The sequence below is a fragment of the Tetrahymena thermophila genome, assembly GCF_000189635.1.
Source record: "Tetrahymena thermophila SB210 genomic scaffold scf_8254528, whole genome shotgun sequence".
NCBI lineage: Eukaryota > Ciliophora > Oligohymenophorea > Hymenostomatida > Tetrahymenidae > Tetrahymena > Tetrahymena thermophila.
In genome coordinates, this window is record NW_002476302.1 from 46,097 (window position 1) to 70,495 (window position 24,399).

General features: G+C 24.7%; 6 protein-coding genes across 6 annotated transcripts; 1 reads left to right on the forward strand and 5 right to left on the reverse strand. All coding sequences in view use genetic code 6, as the record gives it.

The window, feature by feature from the left end:
* The first annotated feature begins 842 nt into the window (after positions 1–842).
* Positions 843–3,675, forward strand: TTHERM_00636980 (zinc finger protein). Its single transcript, XM_001032359.4, has 2 exons — positions 843–1,371; positions 1,437–3,675. The coding sequence occupies exons 1-2, from the start codon at positions 1,200–1,202 to the stop codon at positions 2,297–2,299; spliced, it is 1,035 nt and encodes a 344-aa protein (XP_001032359.4). The 5' UTR covers positions 843–1,199; the 3' UTR covers positions 2,300–3,675.
* On the reverse strand, positions 3,154–3,390 carry TTHERM_00637000 (hypothetical protein; the record flags this gene model as incomplete). Its single annotated transcript, XM_001032361.1, has 1 exon — positions 3,154–3,390. The coding sequence occupies one exon, from the start codon at positions 3,388–3,390 to the stop codon at positions 3,154–3,156; it is 237 nt and encodes a 78-aa protein (XP_001032361.1).
* A 786-nt stretch (positions 3,676–4,461) lies between the features above and the next one.
* Positions 4,462–9,411, reverse strand: TTHERM_00637010 (hypothetical protein; the record flags this gene model as incomplete). The annotated part of the gene is made up of 5 exons (XM_001032362.2): positions 4,462–4,657; positions 4,716–4,796; positions 4,858–7,707; positions 7,946–8,359; positions 8,675–9,411. The coding sequence occupies 5 exons, from the start codon at positions 9,409–9,411 to the stop codon at positions 4,462–4,464; spliced, it is 4,278 nt and encodes a 1,425-aa protein (XP_001032362.2).
* A 2,658-nt stretch (positions 9,412–12,069) lies between these two features.
* On the reverse strand, positions 12,070–15,861 carry TTHERM_00637030 (hypothetical protein; the record flags this gene model as incomplete). Its single annotated transcript, XM_001032364.3, has 15 exons — positions 15,419–15,861; positions 15,308–15,354; positions 15,109–15,233; positions 14,923–15,053; positions 14,701–14,868; positions 14,565–14,645; positions 14,326–14,481; positions 13,038–14,276; positions 12,835–12,984; positions 12,716–12,778; positions 12,573–12,659; positions 12,377–12,520; positions 12,242–12,325; positions 12,156–12,191; positions 12,070–12,097 (listed from the first exon to the last, which is right to left on the reverse strand). The coding sequence occupies exons 1-15, from the start codon at positions 15,730–15,732 to the stop codon at positions 12,070–12,072; spliced, it is 2,853 nt and encodes a 950-aa protein (XP_001032364.2). The 5' UTR covers positions 15,733–15,861.
* A 1,639-nt stretch (positions 15,862–17,500) lies between these two features.
* TTHERM_00637040 (Serine/Threonine kinase domain protein) lies at positions 17,501–19,960 on the reverse strand (the record flags this gene model as incomplete). The annotated part of the gene is made up of 1 exon (XM_001032365.1): positions 17,501–19,960. One exon carries the CDS (start codon positions 19,958–19,960, stop codon positions 17,501–17,503), a length of 2,460 nt encoding a protein of 819 aa, XP_001032365.1.
* A 1,428-nt stretch (positions 19,961–21,388) lies between these two features.
* Positions 21,389–23,471, reverse strand: TTHERM_00637050 (hypothetical protein; the record flags this gene model as incomplete). The annotated part of the gene is made up of 2 exons (XM_001032366.3): positions 21,389–21,530; positions 21,622–23,471. 2 exons carry the CDS (start codon positions 23,469–23,471, stop codon positions 21,389–21,391), a joined length of 1,992 nt encoding a protein of 663 aa, XP_001032366.1.
* Between the last annotated feature and the right edge of the window lie 928 nt (positions 23,472–24,399).

Sequence of the window (24,399 nt, forward strand, 5' to 3'; positions counted from 1 at the left end):
TCATCATCAACAAACCCATTATTTAACTAAATAGTAATAAACATACTTATCTATCCCTGTAAATCATTACTGTAATTTTGTAAATAAATCAAATTTATTTTTTTAAATAATAAACCTAAATAAATAAATAAATAAAAATACCAAATCAACAAAAATTAAAAAAAAAGTATTAAATCAATTAATAAAATAGCATATGTATTTAAAATTCATTTAATTAGCTTTTTTTGAATTAAATTTGAAATCATAAGTAACAATATGTAATTAATTCATTTTAAATTAAGTAATATTTTATTTATAAATGAAGTAAATTAATTTACTAAAAGGAAGATAAATTTAACACAACTATTTTTAATTAAAATTTAAAATCTAATTACAGTTTTTCTTTTTTGATTACTACTAATTAAAATTTAAATTTTGAAATGAAAAGATTCTCAATACACACATTTAAATTGCTCAGCTAATAAATAAATAAATAAAATATTAAATTTATTGATTGCTTATTTTAATTAATTCTAATAATTTAAATTAAATTTTTGACTTTAAAAAATCTAGGTATGAATAAAGTTTTTAAAAAAAGTTTTTATTTTTAAACTATTTTTTTATTGTTTTTTGTGAAATTTTTATTTTATTTATTGAATTTGTTGATTGTTCAAATGGAATACCTCCCCTTTTATGTGTTTGAGTAAATAAAATTTATTAGTAATATTTTAGAAAGCGTACCTATTCTTAGAAACATTTTCTATTTCTAAATTTTATCAATAAAGTAGACACGTTAGTAATAAAATTTCATTTTTATTCAATAAAAAAGCTTTTATTTGAAATATAGAGTATGTATGTATTTATTTATATGAGTATGCCTTCTTGTTATCTTTAATATTTTAGGATCTTTTAATAAAAACTTTAGAAAAAATTAGATATTAAATAGAAAAAGTAAAGTAAAAAGATTGAAAATAGTATAGATGACTTGGAGATACAAAAATCCTTGATTTATATAAATAAATAGACAAGCAAATAAACAACTATTGAATGAATGAATGAAAAATTAAATGAATCTTATATGTATGTGTGTGTGTATTTAGAATGGTTTGATAGTTTGCTTTTCTTTTATTAGTAAATTTGTATCTATAGGATATGTATGAATGATTGATTGATTTAAAATTTAGAGTAAAATTTTGAATGAGAGAGAGATAGTAAAATACATGGAAAGCAAAAATAAAAAATTAAAGTATTATCTATATAAATAGGAAAAGAAACATTGTAAATTTAAAAGGAGAAAAAATCAAAAAGAAAGACAAACAGTCAAAAAAAAAAAATCACTAGTTTTTTATCTTTATATATATATAACATCACTTATATATAAATTATAGTAGAGTAAAGTTTATAAAATTAGAACTTTAAGTATATAAAAGCATATCATTTTAATATTATATATATAGAATTACTTATAGATACATATAATAAAGAAAGACACGCAATGGCTCACTAGAATATTTATTCTCAATAACCCCAATCTTTTTAAGCTTCTAATTATGATATTGGTTAGTAGGTTTACATTTCCAATCAAAACAACTCCAACCAAAGCAGCAATAGTCAAACCGCTCGCACTCAAATAATGCATATTAACCCTTCCAATAGCGGTAAGTATAAAACCAGTATTTGCAGACATTTTAGAAACGGTAACTGTCAACTGGGAAATACTTGTCACTTCGCTCACGGTTAAGATGAAATGAGAAATGTCAATGATCCCCTCCCCAACAACATTCCTCAACAACCCAAAGTTGTCTGCAACAATTTTAAAACAGTCAAGTGCCGCTACTTCGAAAAGGGTTTCTGCAAGAACTAGCACGCTTGCTGCTTTGCTCATGGCGATCAGGATTTACAGTATAGCTAATTCGTTAATCCTATGCAATATTTGCCTCAACATAATAAATTTACTGATTCCATTCTCCTAATTTCAATTTTACAAAATTTAGAGCACGTTTTCCCCAACGATCCCTAGATCATTTAAAAGTTGCAATATGCTTAACAAATTGCTCGTAACTGTGATCAAAAGGGAGCCTTTAATATCATCTCTGACATTATGAAGGACCCAAAAAGAACTGAAGAAGAAAAGGGGTTATACAATACCATTTACACTAATGCTCAGATGTTCTACAGTTAATAGTAATAACTTAGTTAAGCTTACATGCCCTCATACTAACAAATGGGTATGTATTCTGGTAACGTACTTGATCCTACTTACTACATGCAACAATAGCTTGCCACCTAATAGCAATAAGCTTAGTTCAAGACTAATTGAGGAGAAAAAAATTTTATCCTCCTCTAATAAAGTATCTAGCTTGCTAGATTAATATCTACCACCTCCCAAAAATAAATGAAAAAGCATAAAAAATTAGGCAAAGCTGGATATCAAAATTCAGAAAATTCGAAAATAAAAAGCAAACAAACAATAATAATATTTAATTAAGCACTCTCTTCTCTACCTATAATTATAGTTATTTGAGCTATTTTCTTGGCAAAAAATGTTTAAAGTATATACCATTTCTCAATTCTAAAGCCCACCATTAATTAAGCAAAGCTTGATCATTCTTCTATGGTTTTAACATTTACTTTTCTCAAGTTCTCTACATCCTAACCCATCATCATTATCATCAATAATCTATCAAACAAACAAATAAATAAACAAACATTCATACATGCATGCATACAAAAAAATCGCCTAGAAAATAGATAAAATCTACTTCATCATCTATTTTTGAAATAATTACTGAATATTTCAATTTTTTTATTTTTTTTCATTAACTCCTCTTGCCTTTTATATAGTAGAAGTGTTCATTACATTTTGATTTTTCGAAGCAGAGGAAATCTATATATAGCAACAAAAGGAGGTATGTGTAAATGTATCAAAGAAAGAAATGAGGGAAGATTAATTTATCTTTTCCCAAAGGCGATCTTATTTGTTTGTGGTTTCTCTCATTTTTAAGATAAGTTAGTTAGTTTGTAATAAGAAAAGTATGATAACTCAACTGTTAAATCATTTTGAAGATGCTCGTATCAATAAATAAATCAATAATTTATAGTAAAAACATAATCGCTAGCTAGGTCATAAAAAAAAATGTTTATCAACTCTTTGTAAACTTCTTAAACAACCAATCACTCATTGATTACTAACCTTAATTCTTGTTTTTCAGGCTGTAAAGATCTTGAACCGCTTTTTAAAAAGTATGTACTTTCAAAAGTATTCTTTGATTTTCTTTAAGTAATATTTATTTATTCGCTCAATTGTTAACTCTTCTCTCTTTAAGAATAATTCAAAGAAGGTGCTAACTAAGCAGCTTAAGGAGCTCTAGTTTCTAACCACAAGCTGTTAACATCTGAGAAATTCTCCATGTTTATGCAACTTGAAGGTATGGAGCATCGAGCAGTAAAAGTGGATGAAGCATCTAGGAAGATTAAAGGTGATAATCAAAAATAGTTAGAAGAATTGGGAAACTATTTATAATTTCAAATTTATGAGGATGATAGCTCAAAAGACAAATAATTATAGAATTTCTTAAATAAGCTTATATAAATACATATATATAATATATACAAATAGAGTTTATATATATATTTTTATTCTCGAATTAGTATGTACTTCAATACTATTAAAATAACGGGAGAAAATCTATTTTTATCAAATTTATTTAACTATTTTTAAAATGTTTCTCTAAAATCTTCTTTTTTATCATTCCAATTTTGAGATAAATCTTATTTTTTTCTCAAACAAAATATATAATTGTGGCATTTGATCCTCTTTAGTGATTAAAAATATTTAATTAAATGCTTAAGTAATTGCTTATTTTAAATAAAAAATTATTTCTTTTTACTTTATTAAATACTATGGTTTAGCTAATAAAATACCAAATCGAGTTTTTTTTTCAAAATATGAACAAAGACATAATTAAATATTTATTTTATATCTTTGAATTTAAATAAATATATAATTAGAACAATAAAAAGATTAATTAATTCAGTTTATCTGATAAGAAATTTTGTTAATTTTCTTTTAAAAATTTAAATTGAATATTTAAAAATTAATTAAAGTTAAAATAAGCTTTATTTAAACCAGATAAACTACATCGCATCTTTTTAATATTGATGGAAAAATATATGTAAAAATCATAAAATAAAATTGTATTAAAAATTAAATTCTTATAAAGGAAAAATAGATTTAAGATGTAAATGCAACAATAATAAAAATAGCTCATATTGATAAAATTTCTAAAAAATGTAGTAATATTTTATGATATATTTATTTTCTTTTCGACAGAAAAGGATTTAATGTAATACTTTTTTTATATCTTTATTAAATTTGTGTTATTATATAATAATTTTGTTGTTGTTGTTGTTGTAATTGTTTGGTTATCATTCAATCAATATCAACTCAGAATTTATTTTTGCATCAAATCGAATCACTTCTCAGTTTCTAGGAACTTGAGTGGAGTATCTAACGATGCTTTAAGAAGAGCTAATTTAGATTTGAGAAATAGATTGATTGAGACGTTCTACTAATTGGTTGTAGCCTTGGATCTTAGAATAAGTAGAACTCCATTCCAAGAATAAGCTGCTTATTTCCTTGATTTTAAGAACTAATGTAGTGTTTTCTTATTCCAATCTATATTTTAAAATATTATTTTAATAAACAAAACAAAAAAAATTTATTAAATTATTACATTTTAACTCTAGCAATAAGTTATTCGTTCTATTGAGCGAGGTTGCTGAATTGGGCATATTGAGCAAGTTAGCTTTCCAATCTATTTTTATTAAAAAAATTCATTAAATATTTATATTATAATTTGCAAAATTAAGTTTTACTGTCTGATTCTAATGTTGAGTTGATCAATCTATTGATTGAGTTGGTTGTTTCTTTCTTATAATAAGTCGAATTATTTCAATTTGGCTTCATTTTCAGCAATAATTCTTTGTTTCTTAAGTCTGTCATCATTAATTTCAGTGACTTAGGTGATAAGTTCTTAGACTCTCTAGTTCAATTCAGCAATTGTTCTTTCGTATTGTTGTACCTTAAGTTCAAATGTCTTGTATGAAGCAAGAGTTTATTCAAGTTGAATAATGGTTTGACGAAGCTTTTCATTGTCCTTAGCAATGAGTTAGAGTTATTCGCTCAAACGAGTGTTTTCAAAAACGAGCTTTTGGTTGTTGTTTTGAGATTCAGCAAGCTTGGCTCTGAGTTCAGCTAATTCTTATTCAGATCTGTTATCTTTAGCAGACTTCTTAACCTTTTCGTCATTGACTTAGCCGAGTAAATCTTCGATTCTTCTACGGAGTTGAGCATTTTCGTTTTCAAGATCATTGATTCTTTATTCTCTCTACTTAAGTTATAAGATAACGATTTCCATTTCACGGATACGAGATCTGAGTTCTTCGTTTTCTCTGCTCAATCTGTTAACAGATTCTTGTAAACGATTAACTTCTTGTTAGAAGACTTGAGATTGACGAGTGCTAAGGGCAAGGTTTTGATTTTCAAGTCTGAGTTGATTGATTTCATTGTCCTTTTAAGCTAAGAGGGCTCTGAGCTTGCTAACTTCTTCAGAGAGAGCAGTGATCTTAATTTCATAAGTACCAGAAGATCTAGTAACATTTTCTAATTCAGAGTTTCTTAAACGTAACTTTTGTAATTCCTAATCTTGCAAGATTTGGTTTTTGCTTAAGTTTTCAATGGTGATTTTCAATTATGAGATTTAGCTTTCAAGGAGAGCCTTTTCACGTTAAGCTTATTCAGCAGAAGCATTAACACGAGATCTCTTAACGTTTTCATCATTGTATTGGTTGATTACCTATTCAATGCGGATACGTAATTCAGCATTATTCTTTTCGCATTCAATAAGCTTTTCTTAGTAAGGACGGAGTTGAATAATTATGGTTTCCTTTTCTTGGAGGAGTCTCTTTAATTCATCGATTTCACGACGGAGACGGAGAACTTCTTCTTGGTTAACACCAGATTGACGGATGTTGATTTGGAGTTGGCTGTTTTCTTAACGGATATTGTTGAGTTGTTAGTCCTTTTCAACAATGATTCTGTTAAGGTTTTCAATGGTTTGGGTGAGTTGACCGATTCTTCCTTCCAATGTAGTGATAGTGATACTGGCAGATTCTAATTAAGAGTTACGTTGACGGAGATTAGCGTTTTCTTATTCTAAGCCTTGGATCTTTCTGTTCATGAAGTCAACTTAAGTAGTCAAGTGTACCAACTTTTCTTCAAGAGACTTTCTATCACGGATGGCATCATCAAGATTGTTTTGTTGTCTTGATTTCTTGACCTTTTCATCATTGACTTAGTTTTGTAAGTCTTAAAGAGCTCTTTAGAGTACTTCAATTTGTTAACGAAGTTAAATGTTTACTTACTCTAATTCAGCATATCTGCTTTCAAAAGTACGTAAATTGATAAGTTGTTGTTCAAGCTCTCTGATTCTCTATTTAAGTTATTCAATTTCACGAATTCTTAAGTTAAGTTCTTCGCTGCTAGCACCGACTTAGGTGATACGGATATTTAATTGATTGACTTCAAGTCTTAATTTTTGGAGTTCAGCTTCCTTTTGATTGACGAGTTGGTTGAGACGTTCGTTAGATTCAATTAATGATTGAATACGAATTTGGAGTTCTTAAATAGTTCTGCTGGAGTTTTCTAATTCGTTAATTCTCAAACGAGCTTAATTTAATTCGTTTTCAAGTTAGCTATTTCTACGTTAGAGGGCTTCGATGGCTTGATTGGCAGCAAGAAGCTTTTCTTATAAGCTTCCACTTTCGCGAAGAGCTTATTCAAGTTCAGTGATTCTTTATGACTTCTTTACTCCTTCTTGGTAAAGGTCTTCAATTCTCTTTCTGAGTTGAGCATTGTTAATTTCACATTCTTAAAGCTTAATTTCATATTGAGAGAATTGAGTGTATTATACTCTAAGCTTGGAAATTTCTTCATCTCTAAGACGAATTTAATCAATTAAACGAGCATTTTCTTGAGTCAATTAGTTAATCTTGTCTTCTAATTATTAATTGTCATTCTTTGCAGATCTCTTTACTCTTTCGTTATTTTCAAGTTGACCTTGTAAATCTTGAATGGTTTTTTATAATTAAAGGATGAGACCTTCTTGTTCACGAATTCTATCTTCAAAAGCAGAAACCTTTTGGTTTAAGAATTGGATTTATTAGTTACGCTCTTAGACGAGGGCATTTAATCTGTTAATTTCTTCTTATTAGTTAACTCCAGATTATCTGATGTTGACAGTCAAGCTGTTGACTTCAAGTCTCAAACGTTGGAGTTCGCTTTCCTTTTGGTTGACTAAGTTATTTAATCTATCGATTTCAAACATGAGTTCTTCAATCTTTTTTCTGAGTTAGTTATTGACGTTTTCACATTCATAAAGCTTGCTTTCGTATTGCTTATAAATGGTCAATGCCTTTTCCATTTCAGCGAACTTGGATCTCCAATCATTGAGTTAGCCATCCTTTTGTTAGATGATAATTTCTAATTCTCTAATTCTGGTTTCCAATTAGTTAATTCTGACGTTGTCGCTTTGATTGTTTCTAAGTCTTTCTAACTCGGCATTAAGGAAGACAAATCTATTTTCGTATTCCGAAAGCTTGCTATTAAGACCGAGAATCTAAGCTTGCTTGGCTTACATATCTTCATCGTATTACTCACGGCTTAATCTATTAATTGATAATAAAAGCAAGTCAGTTAGTTTATTTATTTGTAATATACTTAATAAATTAAATATTCAAGCATTTATTTTTTTATTTGCTTTGTCAAATTTAATTAAACTTATTTTCTATCATCACTTTTTCTACTTTGGCTATTATTATTCTATAAAGAAGGAGAGTAGAAAATAGTGAGTGAGAGAGACAAGAAGTATAAGTTTGTTATAATATAGTTTGCTTAATAATTTACTTCATTTGCTTGGTGAGTCTTTCGATTTCTAAAGTAAGAGTGTTAATCTTTGACATGTAATCGTTAGAACGAGCATCGCTTTGACGAACTTCATTGTTTTGGATTTGGGTGATTCTGATGTTGAGGCTATTAATTTATTCTTACTTTTCGTTCAAGAGAGCGTGTAATTATTCAATTTGAGCTATGAGTTCTCTAATCTTTTCTTCACGGTCATTGTTAGCTTTTAACATTTCACTCTCATTCTATCTGCCAGCCTTCTTTCTTTTTTCGCCTTCTTCTTGTAAACGTTCGATTTCTCTTTCTAATAAAATAATTCTTTCGTTATTTTCTACTTGGATAACTTGAGGTTATTGTGGTGTTTGGTTTTTATAAAGTTCAAGTTCTTAAGCGAGTTACTAGTTAGTTTATTCTAATCTAATTTGCATTAATAAAGAAAATGATCAATTAAAGTTTATTAAAAGAAAATAAAATTATTGATGGATGGACTGACTCCTCTATATGCTATTTGTTATTAAGCAAGTTAAGTCATTAATACATACATACTTGCAGCTTAAAATAAATTTTTGATGGGATAACAATAAAGTGATTAATATTAGATTAATTCACCGTTTTTATTGCAAAAATAAAATTTAATCAATCTTGGATTGATGAACCAGTCACCTCTCATTTGTTAATTGATATAAAAGCAATAGAAAATATAAAAAACTAGAATAAATAAGAAATATTTACAATTGGATTCTTTCACTCAATTATTGGACTTAGAGGGTTTAGTCAGTAGCTATTTCGACTATCTTCTCAATATAGATAGGCTTTTCAACTTCAACAACTCTTTCTTGGATTTGAACTGGCTATCTTTGTTATTCGATGATATAGAGAGGAATCTATTCTTTGACGACGGCAGCAACAGGAATCTATCTATCTTGATAAGTGGTGGTACGACCAGGAGAAATGGATTCAGTGACATATCTAAGAGGGGATTCGCTATGACGAATGATGGTTCTAGAATGTCCAGGAGGAGTTGAGTGTCTGTTGCTAGCACGGACTCTGCTTTAAACTTGGAAGCTAGGACTAACTTGGGTGACTGCACCAGGAGCATTGGATGAAATCAATTTAACAATGGTGGAATCCTTAGGATATTCAGTGGTAGTAACCTAATGAATACCATGGGGAGTTTAACTAATTTAAGATTGAGTTAAAAATCCTTTTTGGTAAAACTCATTCTTGTTAAAGACTTATGAGTTACTGATTATTTGAGGAGTTTGTTGCATCTTTATATTTTTTTATTCTTCTCTGAAACTAAATTCAAGTTTTTTTTACTTTTTTTTCAGTAAAGATTTTTTTCTTATTTATTTTTATTTTATTTTAATGCTTGGGTTTCTAAGCCTTTTCTCCGCTCTTCCATTAAATAAAAAGAATCTAGTTAATTACTTAATAAAAGTGCCATTCATAAACATAAACATACACATACATACACACACACTCACTCACACACACATGAATAAATATTCATATTAGTCCAATTAAGTCAATATCAATGCCATTTTCATGCAAATAATAAGTCAGTCATTATTGTTTTTCCTCATTTTAAGTACAACTAAAGTCATATTTTCAATTTTTTTTCATAATAAAATTATCAATAATTTTTGTTTCAAAAACTACTGATTAAGATATTTTTTCCTCTCATAAGTGTTTGCTTATTAATTTATTAATCTTTCCATTCTCCTTTACGCACTGAAAAAAAAAAACAAATCATTAATCTTATTAAATATATGACAAAATTTCAAATTTGCACATTTTTCTTCTTGTTTTAATTCATCGGTAGCTTTTCCTTAATTTTCCTTAATATTTTTTTATGATAGTTTCAGTTAAACTACATCTGTATGAATTTTTTTTCATTTTTACTATGAAGCAAGCAACGAATATTTATTTTTTAAAGAGATACTGATATCTATCTAAAATATCTGCTTGACTATAAAGATAGAAATAAAATTTATTAATTCACTCTGAAATCTTGATTTATCATCACATAAAAAAGAAAAAGATTTGCAAAAGCTTCAAAATTTAATTAGTGTTTATATTCTTTCTTCAAAGCAATTTGAAATAAGTATTTAATACTAACAATCATAGTGCAATAAAAGTGTTATCATTCCATTTTTTTTGGAGAAATACCAAATATTTGCACAAAATCAACTTTTGAACAATTATCTTTCTGGAATCAAAACTGTTTTATGTAAGTTAATGCTTAATTCTTTTATATATATATAATAGTACAAGAGATATTATTCTATCTACTACGTCACAAAGGAAAACATTAGAAATTCAGCCAAAAACTTGAATTAGTTTTGATAGGATACACATTTATTAGTAATTAGAATAATAAACTAAAAAAATGATTTCAGTATAATAAAATATGGAGAAAAGATGTTTTGGATGTAATACATTTGGGTAAAACTACTATATTAGGTATTAGATCTAAAATTATTTATACTTATTTTTGATCAAGCAAATATCTTTAATTATATTGTGTTATCTACATACCTCATAGTTAAGAAAGATATAATAATCTATGTTTAATAATTTAATTGGCAGTTATCGTTTTTGGAGATTCTAGCTTTGAGAAAAAAAATATGTAAAATTCTACTGCTCAAAGTATTTTCTCTTTAAAGCTATTATAATTTTAAAATAAAATAAAGAATGCTTTGATACATATATAACTTAATTTGAAAGCAATTTCTTTCTTAAATTATAAGTTAATAAATTTTACTCTATAGTACAAATACTAATATAACTCAAATGATTTAAGACACGCTAAATTTATATTTATGCTTTTGTTTCTGAAAAAGATATTTAAAATTCATAAATAAGAAAACTCAAAAGTATTTTTGATTTTTTTCTAGAATTTTTTCTATCCATTTAAAAATGCTTAAGTTGAAATCAGTTTCTGATACTTCTTAGCTTGTATTTGAATTGTTCATTATACATTTGAGTTTTTATAAAAAATATTATATAAAAAATTCAAGCATAAATAAAATCAGCCAGATTATTTTTTGCAACACTATAAAGAACTTATTGATTGGAGCTCGCTGAATTAAATTTATAATTTGATTGATTATTTTATTTCTTTTGAAGCTATCTAAAGTTTTTCCTTACTGGATCAGAAATAGCTACAAATAATTTAGAATAATAAATTTTATTTTGATATTTGCCTGAGATTAATACTGGACTTATTATACATTTATAAACAAGCACCATACATACATTCATTTATTATTTATAGCTTTAGCAAATAAGTTCTTTATCATTAATTCCTACATAAACAATACATTTATAATTTGTAAATTTCTTAACTATTTTTTTATTATTAAAATTTTTTCATATGCAAAATAAATTTTATTGCTAAATACAATCTAAATATATCATTAAACTATAAGATACAAATTGACTAATTCATGTTTGTTAACTATCTACGATTTCTATGAAATATTTTTATATAGAAAAACATTATGTGGGTATTTTTGTAAATTTGAGTAAATTTAAACATTTTATATGAGTTTAACAAATTAAATATTTTAAGTGAATTAAAAGTGGGAAAAAAACAAATAAAACTACTGCAAAATTTAATAAAATTGCTACAATTTTTTGCTTAAATTTTATAAAGTATTTATTAAAATTAATAATTTCAATATATTTTTTCTATATCTCAAATTACAAATTTAAGAAAATTATTGAATGAATTTTAAATTGAAATATTTAAATTGTTTTATAAACTGATTCTATTTATTTTCTGATTCAGAGATAATTATTTAGATAAAAAATATCTATTATTTAAAGTATAAAAATATAAATAATCTTCATCAATTTCAATAAAAGTTTCTAAACATTAAATATAATTTTATTTTATTTCATAAATTTTGAATAAAAAATATTTTTAAAATCTTAAAAAAATAAAAACTAAATTTTTTGAAAATATTATTAAAAATACCTTCATTATATAAAGAAATGTTATTTTTGTATTAATTTTATGCAGAAAACTAAATATATATATATTTTTGTTTGTTTAGACTTAGTATATTTAATCATATTTTTAGTTAGAAAATATTTTTCTATCTAAAATCTCAAAAGAATCAATTACAGCCATACCCACAACCTTTTCTATAAAAGTAAAATGTTTAATAAAGTTAACAAATTTGATATTTTTAAAAACTCTTACACTCCTTTTTGATATCTGATCTCTGTCTATTGGATCCTTTTATTAAAATTTTTAATAAAAAGCATTTAATTTTATAAGAAATTTACTTAATTAATTGTTGCAATTATTGTAAATCGTCATTAAGCCTCTTATTTTCAATTCTGTACTTGTGGATTAGTTAATCTTTATCACTATTAAATAAAATTATTAAAATTTAATAGAAAAATATTTATTTTTTTTACGCTTAAGAACCAATTGATAAATCATCAGGAGCACCTGATAATTTTTTAGTCTTTAAAAATTCTACTTCTCCTTATAATTCTGCATTTTTTAAAGCATAGGCAGCGAGTCTTTTTTTGTGCTCTTCTAATTCTGAATCCCTTTGGCTTTTAATTATAAAATTAATTGAATGCCATTTAATTACATTTATTATTTTACCTCAATTGTAAAATAAGCTAATGATTATTATCAGGAGCTGATATTCTATCTGTTCTCTTTAGCATATTGATTTCTTCTTCTAAATTCCTGCATTTTAATTTAGTAAATTTAACTTATTTTTATTAGAAATAAAAATTATTTACTAAACTTGAATTCTTAGTCTTGAGTTTTCTCCTTCCAAAAAGGTTTATTAGTTAGCCTTGTTCCTAAATTTATTCAAAAAAACATTTTTATAATTGGTATCAAAAATATTTATTTCTACCTCCATTAAATCATTTCTTGATCTTTTTCATTTAAGAAACCTTTTAATCTTTCTACATTTTCAGCTACAATTAAGATATCATTTTTCGATTATTCATACTTGGCTTTCCATTCACTAACTTCTTGCTAGAGAGTGATCAATTAAATTGAGCTATTTAAAACATAAACTTAAATTTATCTATAAGAATAATTAATTATGAATACCTTGTTTAGTTTGTTTTTAAGACTAATATTTCAGAATCTTTTTCTCTGAGTTGGCGTTAAAGATCTGAATTTTAGTCAATTATGATCTTGTTACTCTTTTCAATTTCGTTAAATTTGAATAAAATTTATTAAGTTTCCAAATCTTTTGAATTAATTTAGTTTTGTAGAATCACGCACTTATTTGCAAGGTCAGTGTTATCTTAGCGGAGAATTTTCATTTCCATATCATTATTTTAGAGATAGTTAATGTCAAATGAAGGTTGTTTATTTCCTGACTAAGACTCTAAAGCAGAACATATAAGAACGAATTAAGTAAGTAACTCAAAATAATTTCCTTATAATTGATTATATTATGTTTCATAGAGGTAAATTTAGTTGATTTAAACATTGTATTAAGATAATTATGATTCTAGTTATTATACTTTATTGACCAAGTCATTATTTTGGCCAATAATAACCTTATTGTTATATTCGCTTTCTTAAAATTAAGCTGAGATATTTTAATATTTAGCCTCAGCTTCACTTAATTACCTAGTTAAATTATCACAGCGACTTCTTAAATCATTTGAATCCATATTTTATATCTTTAATTATTGAGAAAGATTATAAATTTAATTGTTCAATTCTTAAATATGGGCTTCCATCATGCCTGTGTTACCCTTTGCAGACTCCATAGCGCTAATTTATTGTTCATAATTTGCACATTTCTACATAAGTTCTTGGATTTTATCATCTCTATTTTTGATTTCGTTCTCCATCCATAGTTACTACTATTATAGCTTACTTTCTTTTTCTTTATTAGATCTCTTTAAACCTTCTACTTCATTTAAATTGGACAATTAGTTTTCAAGATTTCTGCATCTATCAATCAATACATTTATTTCTTATTATTTCTTTTGAAGTTCATCATTCATAATGATGAGCTGTTATTCCATTTCCTCAAGTCTTTACTTATTTCCACCTGACTATTTGATCTAAGTTTACAATACTTAAATTTAGGTTTCATAATCCTTTATTTTTAATTCTAAAGTATTAATTTTAAGCATAGAGCTTTGTAGTTCAATCGAGGACCCTTAAATCTATTGAATTTGAATGTTCAAAGAAGAAATCTAAGCATTTAAAGTTTAAATCTAAGACTGCAAACTCTTATTTTCAATCTCAAGTCTGATTTAATTCTCAGAATTATTTTGAATTTAAGCAAGTTGCTATTTTAGACGCTCGATTTCGTTGTTTCTATCCCTTTAAAATTAAAATTTTTAATTTTTGTTAGCTTTTATAATCAATTTACTTTAACTGCATATTTATAATTTCCACTTAATAGTTAACCTGATTGCTTTATGAAAGCCTCAACTATTACATTTCTGCCTCAAGTTATCCACATTTTTATTTCCATACTTCAGCTTCTGCAGAGAAGTTTGATTACAAAACGACTGTCTAAAATTTGCTTTAAAGCATTTTAAAAATAATTTTATTAACTTCTAAATTTGCTAATTATTATATTAATTAAATTAAAGTAATTTAAGTTACCCTGCTGATGATTAAGCCTCTAATTAAGCAGTCAAAAGGAAAATATTATTCAACAAATCATACTTTTCTTCTTCCTTGTGTCTTTTTATATTAAAATGTTTTCTTTTTCAAAAAAATTAATAAAATTTTATTATACTGAACAATTTAAGCAAGTTATCTATTGTCTTATTCAAACTCTTCACACTTTCTTAGTAAATCCTCAAACTAGGCTTGCAAAGCTAAGTATTGTTGAGAATTTTAACTAACCACGTTAACAGAATATCCGTTTTGTTGACGAATTTAATTAATTTCAATGCTCAATTATCTAATTTTAAAGGTATTTTATATAATTAAAATGATTTAAACTTTTAGTTTTTACTATATTTGTTAGTCTTTCAAGTCAGTTGCCTTGATAAGCTAAGAGATGTGAGCATCTTTAAGAGTTAGCTTGTTATTTAGGTCTTCTATTATCTTCTAAGCAAGCAAAATATAAGATTTTTTCCATACTTTCTGTTTTTTAAGTAAAGATTTGTTAAAAAATATTTGATTTAATAAAGTTAATTACTTTGCTGAATTTTAATTCAGTTACTTCCTTTTATTCATCATCAGAACTATCTGAATCTCCACCGTTTTTGTTGTTTGTTTTTTTAACTTTTTCTTCTTCTAATGGCTATTGAGCTACTTGTTAAACTAAGTTTTTAAATTAATAAAATGATTGAAGGATCATAAAAATTAAAATTAATAAATTTATTCATTAAATTTACCTGCATATTGGTATGGATTGTATTCAGGAATGCTACTCTTACTTTGCCTAATTAATATATTTTTTTATTATTTATCCTCAATAAGTATCAAATAATATAAAAAAGTGTTACTAAATAGAATTTTAGCTTGGTGTTCTTTTATGCTAAGTCACTGTTGTTGTAGTTACAGTTACTTGCTTATTAAGAGATGGATCAAAAGAGCTGTAAATATTTGTTTGAGGTAATATTGAATTTGATTCATTGAATTAAACTACTCCTCCATTACTTGTTCCAGAATATGTGTAAACTGTTGTAGGTTTCACTATATCAGTAGAAAGTTACCCTAAACCTGAATTAGGAGAAGAACTAATAATACCGAATTAAGTTTAAAGTTAAGATAAACTTTGATGTGTTTATGGAATGTAAGAGCTCTAAGATTATTGCATTTTTGGTAAAGCTATTTCTAATATTAATAGATAAGTTAATTTTATTTATTATTAATTATTTTCTACTTATTTATTATAAAATCTTAATTACTAATATCTAAAAATAATGAGGTGATTTGATTGAATATTATGCTTAAGGATATTTTTTATAATTTTTTATTTCCCAAACATTTAGGTAATTTACAAAACCAAAGATTTCTAATGACTAAATGAGTGAATCAATTATCAATTGGAAAATAAATTCCAGAGAGAATAGAAAATAAATACATAAAAATAAAAATAAACGTTTTTAGTTACCTTTAAATTAATTTAAAATAAAAGTCAGTGTATTTATTTAAATTATTATCATTAAGTAATCTAAAAATTTATCATGGAAATATATATTTTATTTTTAATTAGCGCTGTTATTTATATTATTTTCTATTACTTTTGAAAACCAACTTTCTCAAAAAATAACCCATATTACATTAAATAACCAATAAATATTATTAATTATTTAAATGCCAATTTTTAATAAAAAAAGGAATAAATTTCACTTAATTTAATTTGATGGTTTTTAATCTATGTAAATAAAAAAGGTTAACTTACTTTTACTTCAAATAATTTAGAATAACTTAAACTAATTTAATAATTATTTATAAAAATATATTTTTCTTTTCTTAATTTGAATTTATTCAAAGAATTATTTTAATTCTCTTAATAAAAAATTTATGTGATTGATTATTAAATTAATATCTAAATTTGTTTAAAATATTGTAAGCACCAAATATTTATGAAATAAATAAATCAAAAAAATGATTTAAACTTTTTAAAACCTAAATAGTCAAATTAATTTTAATTGATTTTTAATGAAATTCTTTTTTTAACTTTAATGAAATTTTAAAACAAATGAAATAATTAATTGTTTCATTCTTTCAAAAAACTAAACATTTATTAATTTTCTTATTATAATCAAAATATTTATCAAATTTAGTTTATTAAATGTTTTATCTTTGTTATTTCAAATTTTATCAAAAAATTAGTTTAAATATTGCAATCAATTTTAAGAAAAAATAAATTATGTTAGAATTTTATTAATTTTTAATCAAATAAAAATCTATTAAAACAAATTATATTTTAAATATTATTAAAATTATTTAAATTTATTAATGAATAATCCTTATTTTTTAAAAAGCTTAAAGTTCTAAAGATTCATATAAAAAATCTACTTTATTTATTATTCCATTAAAGTAAAATTTAGCTTAAAAATTTGTTGTTAATTTAAATAAAATTAAAATTTCTATTCATTCCTAAAATTTAAAATGTCTTTTTATTTATTTATTTATAAAAAATTGAACATTTATCTAAAAATAAAATCTAAAATGAAAGTAATTATTTAAAACTACATGTTTGTATATAAAATTTAAAATAAGAAATATGCAAGTTGATTGATATATTTATTGTAAGAAAGTATGTACATTATATAAGATTATTATAGATTTATTCAATTAGCTTATAGTTATTTTATAATTTATTTAAAAATAAAATAGAATTAATATATTTTGTATAATATCAAGTAATATCAAATATTATTATTTATTTTTGTTTTATTAAACTTTATTAGTTATAAATTTATCAATTAATTATTAACTATAAAACATTCATTTATTTTTTTATTGCCTTTGAGAATTTTAACAAGCCTTTTACAAATATAACCTCATTTTTTAAAAATTGTATGTTTCATAGCTAGTTGCAAAGTTTATTCAAAAATAGATATTTTTGCTTATGATCAAGAGTTTACAGGATTTAACTTAGAACGTACATAATCAAATTTATGAGCTACCAATTCTTATAAAGAATCAGGTTTATATTTTTTGATATTCTCAAAATATTTTTATTCTACATATTTTGAGTTGACATCAATGAAGTTTTCAAAGAATTCTTCTATCATAAATGAGTCCAGCATTTCATTAACATGAAGAAGTACTTAACGTGTTTCGTTTGTGAGTGCCATATATTAATGAGAAGTAGTAGACATCTACTGTAACTATAAATGGAGTTCTTTGGCTTTTGAAAAGATTTCATCCACATAATTGTAAATCGTTGTCTAAAAGAATGAGTTATCAACTGATTGTATATTATTGATTTCATTTTTTAGCAACTGATTGTCTTAGTAATGAGGTGATGTTTTTATCAGTCTTAGAATTTCAACTTTAAAGAGGTCAACTATGTTAGATATTAAATGGATCTCCCTTGTCAAGATTCCTTTGAATTTTTTAAACTCATTTGAGTTTTCGAAGGTCTCAATTTTTTCCATTCTTTTTGATAAATTTGTAGATTTTAATGTATTAACAGTTAATTTTAACTGATCTGTATAGATATTAATATATTTCATTATTAAGAAGGCTACTACTGGAGTTTTTATAGAGTAATTAAACTCTAAAAGAGTGCCAAGTACATTTGATAAAAAATTTATTTTGTTTCTTTCCCTTACTAGAATACGCATATTCATACTCATTTTAGTCTTCTCTTCCTGAGTAGATCCACTACCCAAAGTGTTACCAATAGTATTAACATTGCTGTTATTGCTAATATTGTTGCTTGGAATTAAGAAATTTTGGTTTAAATTACCATTTTGAACTGTGTTGTTCTATTAATTTTGGTTGTTTTAATACGGAGCATTATTTAAATAATTACCATTGTTATTTCCATTATTATTGCTGTTAGGTGGCAAAGAATTGATTGCGCTGCTGAAGTGGTTTAACATGTTATTTGTATTACTATTGTTAGAAGGGGAGAGAACATTTAATATGTCTTTGTTTGCAGAAAGTGGCGATATTCCGTTAACAAGACCTGTCCCAACACCACTTAGAGAAGAAGAAGGGTTAGTATTAAAATTATTTGAATAATTAAGGTAAGTTGTTCCTTAGCCTTAGTTATTATTGTTTTTAGAAGGTAAAAAGTTTAAGTTATTGCTAGAACCAAGGTTGTTGGTGGAACTAACATTGTTGTTATTATTAGTAACTCCTTAAATGTTATTATTATTATTAAACCCAAGAATATTATTATTATTATTGGTTGATAATCCAAGTCCTTATATTTATGCATTGCTCCCTAAAGAATTTCCTAAACCAAAGTTATTTGTATTATTTGTGCTAACTCCAAGATTATTATTTAAGCTTCCTAACATAATATTGCTACTGTTTTGTCCTATTCCTAATCCATTAAGAGAATTTAAATTTGGAGGTTATTATGAATTTGGTGAAGTGTTGACACCAAGATTAGAAGAGGAATGTTTTTTCATTAAGAGCGGTTGTTATTGTTACTGTTGTTAAAAGTGCTACTATTAGTTTTACTAGTTAGATTGTGTTGCGTTCTAAAGTTGAAGAGGCTAAGGTGATAAATTTGAATTCAAATAAGTGGTAGTCAAGAAAGTAGATCCTATTTAAATATGAAATTTTTCTTCAGTGAGGGCAAAGAGCTATGGCCAATCTACACGTTTACGAAAATCGACTACAAGCATTGCGCGAATTAAGTCTTCAGCCTTCTTGGAAATTTAATTTATATAACGAGGAATTTATAATTCTGTGTTATCAATTTGAGTGATTAGCTTAGCTATACTTTAGTCTTCATAAGGGCAGTACCCAAACAGACACTCAAAAAAAACCACACCCATAGACCAAACATCAGCCTTTGTATTGTATGGCATGCCTTTTAATACTTCTGGAGCCATGTAGATAGGAGAACCAACCATAGTAGAAGTCATATCCTAAGGATTCATCAAAGATTTACAGAATCCAAAATCCGCAATTTTAATTACATTATTGTGGAATAAAATATTAGATGGCTTTAAGTCTCTATGAAGTATATTTTCTTTAATCATAGCCTTAAATGCATTCAATAGTTAAGCGAAAATCTTAATAGTTTCGCCCTCAGAAAGAAATTTTTTGCGATGAATTGCTTGTTCAAGTGTTCCTCCATTGCAATATTCGTATATTAAATACATGTTATTTGAAGTTTTTAACATTTCCTAGAACTTAACACAATTAGGGTTATCAATCTTGGCTAGGGTACGAATTTCGTTCATAGTGAATTCATGCAGCTTTGGAATTTCTCTAAATTTGTCCATTTTTACTACTTTAATAGCTACTACTTAATCATTGTTCATATTCTTAGCCTTATAAACCTTACCATATTACCCACTGCCGATGACTTCATTTAAAACATAATTTTCTATTACTTTACTCATTAACTTAACTATCTAGATGCTTTTTCTTTTTGGTATTATGATCTTTTTTTATTTTCTAAATGTTTCCTTGTATCAATAAAAATGCTAACTAACTAAATTGTCTTAACCTGTTTCATAAATATAAGAATAAGTTAGATTTTCACAAATTGTCATTTTCTATTCATAAAAGCTATTTTTAAAATTTTCTACTATGATTTCAAAACTATGTAAAGATCAAGTAAATGTAAAATATATATAATTATTCTGAGATCTAACTTTTTTTCATTTGAGTGGTAGATAAAAACACTGAAGTGAAGGATTGTGATAAAAATTACCTTGATGATAAATACGCTATATGATATGATTAATTTTTAGTCTTTTGAATTGTTTTAATGAACTATTATCTTCTTACACTATTTTTGAATTAATTTTTAATATTGCAAAATATTAAACTAAATTCTTTTTAATTACTTGAATTATATACAAATATTATTAATTAGATTTTTTATCAAATTCAAAAAAAAAAAAATCAAATGAACTGTTTTGTTCATATAGTTAATTTTTGAAATTTAATAATGTCAAATCTTCTCTCCTAAATTAATCAAATTAATTAATTTAATTAGCTATTTGTTTAATGCATTATTTTATTAATGAATTAAGGAATGAATTGGTGATTGAATATATGAATGAATGATAAAATTGTAATTGTTTCTTGAATATTATTATCTATCTATCTATTTATCTACGATTTATGTTGACTATTTAGTATTTTAAAGTAAATTAAATGAAAATGCCAAACTCGTTTTTTTTACCTCACCTCATTCTAGCAAGATTATTTATTTAGTTAATTGAATTTTGAATGTGTGTCTAAATTAATATCGTTAGACTTAAATTCATTTGGATTACAAAATTTAAAATAACTAGGATTTGATTGGATGCAATTCAGCTTGATTATTTTATAAGGACAGGAACTTGAATGGATTTTAAATTTAGAAACATAAACTAAAAATTAAATTAATTTTTAATAAATTAAACAATTATTTTATGATTAAATTTTTTAATTTAGTGAGCATATTTATACAAATTTTTTTCAAATATAAATATAAATTTACAAATAAGATTAATAAAGAATATGCAAATGTATCCATCCTTTTTTAATTAGCTAATTCCAACATATGAGCCAAAATTTATTTTAAAATATAATTTAGAAATGTTAAGCCAAAAATTAATTTCTCTTACTTATTTGATTATTAGATGAATTATTTGATGATATAGGTTATATTAATTAGTATTATTATTATTATTAAATATATTAGATTTAGGGAGAATTGGAAGAAAAATTTCTTAGTTAACAATCATGTTTAACTCAATTAGTATTTAATGTATGTTTAATTCATGAAATATTAAGGAAAAATAAATGGCGCTGTTTGAAATATTTCATTTAGTTTATCATGCTTCAACAATTTCACTATGGTTTGGAGGTCTGAAGTATCTCCATAATGGGTCCATTTTTTTTGAGCTGTTTTGAGAATTAGATGAAGAAGAATTGCTTTCAGATTCTCCATAAAATTCTTATGATTCTGATTTATTCCTATTTTAAATTAAAAATAATTTTAAAAAAATTATTTATCACTGTTTTTAAAATGAAAAAATTTTTTATTAATGAAATCAAAATAGATTACATTTCTATTCCTACTAGCAAATCATTAAAACAAACTTCAACATAATAATCAAGAGTTTCGTCGTCTGTTTGATTATCATCGTCAAGAGTTAGCTCTTAAATTTTTTTCTAGAATTTTTGATCTATACGTAAATCTTTATCCTTAAAACAGTTAAATTCGTAGTGTCTTATCCTATTGCTGTTTTAACTAGTATATCTTAATTTTTCATAATCTATTGTAAATGCACTATCAACTCCAAAACACTAGTTATTTTGTTAAGAGTTTTTAATCCTTTTTTAGAACATTTAATTTAAATCTATTTATTCAGTTTCATTAACGTGATCCTGATTCCAAATATTTTAATTGTTTAGTTGTTTTATATTGAAAAAATCCAATTTATTATTATTTTGTTTATATTAATTTTTTTCTGAACTGTTATGGTTTAAACATGAGTTTTTATTCCAAATATTTTAATCATCTATGTTTAAGTGAGTTTCATCTTAGGACTTTAAGCTACTTAACTTATTTGAAAATCTCAAATCTTCATCTTCATCAAAAAAGAAAAATGGTGCTTTATCTAAACCCTTTTTTGTTCCATTCTAATGTTTTTCAAAGAGCTTAGATTACTAATTCCTCTCTAACTATTCTTTGCATTAAGTTACACTTGTTTAAGCAGAATCGGCTTTTCTAGTTCCTTAATTAATGTATGAGCTATCTTTTGTCTCATTTTTAAGACATGCTTTATCGTTGAAAATATTATTTGATTTTTTTACTATTTTGAAAGATGGTTTTGAATTTTCATCAAACATCTTTTAATTCTGAAGATTTTTGTAATCCTTTTCATCAGCAAATACAAATCTATTCTCATTAGCTTTTCTATTATCATATGCTTTAGCTGTTTACCTTAGATAATATAATTCATCATCTTCTTCATCATCATCAAGTTCATTTTCTTAAGAATAATTTTTTTCATTTTTACGTTACTTAGGCTGAGTTGTGCTTGCTGCCCCAACTAAAAAGTTAGTTTTAGAAGCTTCAACACTACTTTCTTAGGAATTATTATAGCCTTTCTTCTTATATTTAGTCTTTTCTATTTAGCATATATCGCTATCAGTAATTGTACTACAGTTCAATATACTATTCTAACTTTTATTCAAGTTCTACACTCCGACTGCCTTTGTAATATTTTTTTTTGCCATCCTTGAGGAAGTGTTACTGGAAATATTTTATTGAATCATTTTGTCTTTAATATGTTGCATGCCACTAAAAATATTATTGAAGATAATTTAATTCTAATTTTAAGAAGCAGATCTAGTTAAACGCTTATTAGAGGAATCAATACTATCAACAGATGACTAAAACTTGTTTCTATTAGGTTCAAATTTTATTGAGTTTGAAAAAGATATGGAAGAAATGGAGGCGCTTTTATCCTACTGTTCACTAAGGGGATCAACAATAGACTTAAGAGAAGTACACTTTTTAAGATTATTATTTTTTTTGTTTTCCTATTTACCTTTGTTTTTATTGGGTTTAGGCTAATTATTGGAAGAAGAAACTTTTATGCTTACTGAGGACTAAAAACTATTTTAGTATCCTTTTAATTAAAGATTGTTGTCTAAGCTGTTTTCAACTGAAATTGAAACAGACTATGTAGAGAAATGCTTAGCTTGCTTTTTATTCTAAGATTAGCAAAACGTGTAAATAGAGTCATCATCATATAAGGTCTAAGGTTAACTATAAGAAGACTAAGAGAGGTCCACCACAATTTATTGTTGAATTGAAGATATATCTTTATTCTAGTAAGTGTACACTCTTGGTCCTTACTTCCTACTTTTAGATTTTTCTTCTTTATAATATCGATTGCTGTTCATTTTATGCACGAATGAATATAAAATTTAGCAGATACAATTTAATTATTTATATATAGCTAAACAATTGAAAAAAAAATTTTTATTTTTTTTCTTAGCTTAAATTAATCAATTTTTAGTGGTATACTAACTTTTAGAAATCTTGAAATCTTTCAAATTTAAAAAGAAATATCCGCGAAAACTGATTTTATTTGATTATATATTATTAAAATAAATCAAGCTAACTAAATCTTTGGAAAGAAAGCTAATAAACAAATAAATACAAACATATTTATAAATAAATAATCAAAGAAAAAAATAAACAAGCAAACAAATAAACAAAGAAACACACTTTTTTATTAAATTTTATGAAATCAAAATAAAAAAAACACTACATTTTAGAAAATTCGAATCATTGGCTTACTTCATAATTAAAAAATTAAAATAAAGTTTTTTTAATTTTAAAATATATTTTTATTGTAAAGAAGTGCTTTGAATTTAATCATAAAATTTATCTCAAGGCGAAAATAATTATTTGAGTTGGTGTAAATCTTTTCTCTCAATCAATATTAGATAAAATTCAAATTGGATTAGTTTACAAAATTAAATTTAAAATATAAAAATTAAAAATATCAAAAATTAAGCAGAACAAAGAAAAACTGATTTATTGATATTGATGTGTTTATTAGATTAGTTTATTTTATAAATTTAAAAACTATTTAAATTGGCAATTAGTAATCTTTCTAGTTTATAAGTCTATATAAACTTAGAGTAATAAATTGCCTATATAAAAATGAACTTATTTAGATTGACACCAACTACAAAAATTTGAAATAGATATTTATATATCTAGATTAGATCTTTAACTAAGTTAATAGGGTGTGAATAAAGGCAAGTTCAAACAATTTAATATTTAGAGTTATTTAAAAAACATAAATTAATTATTACTCAG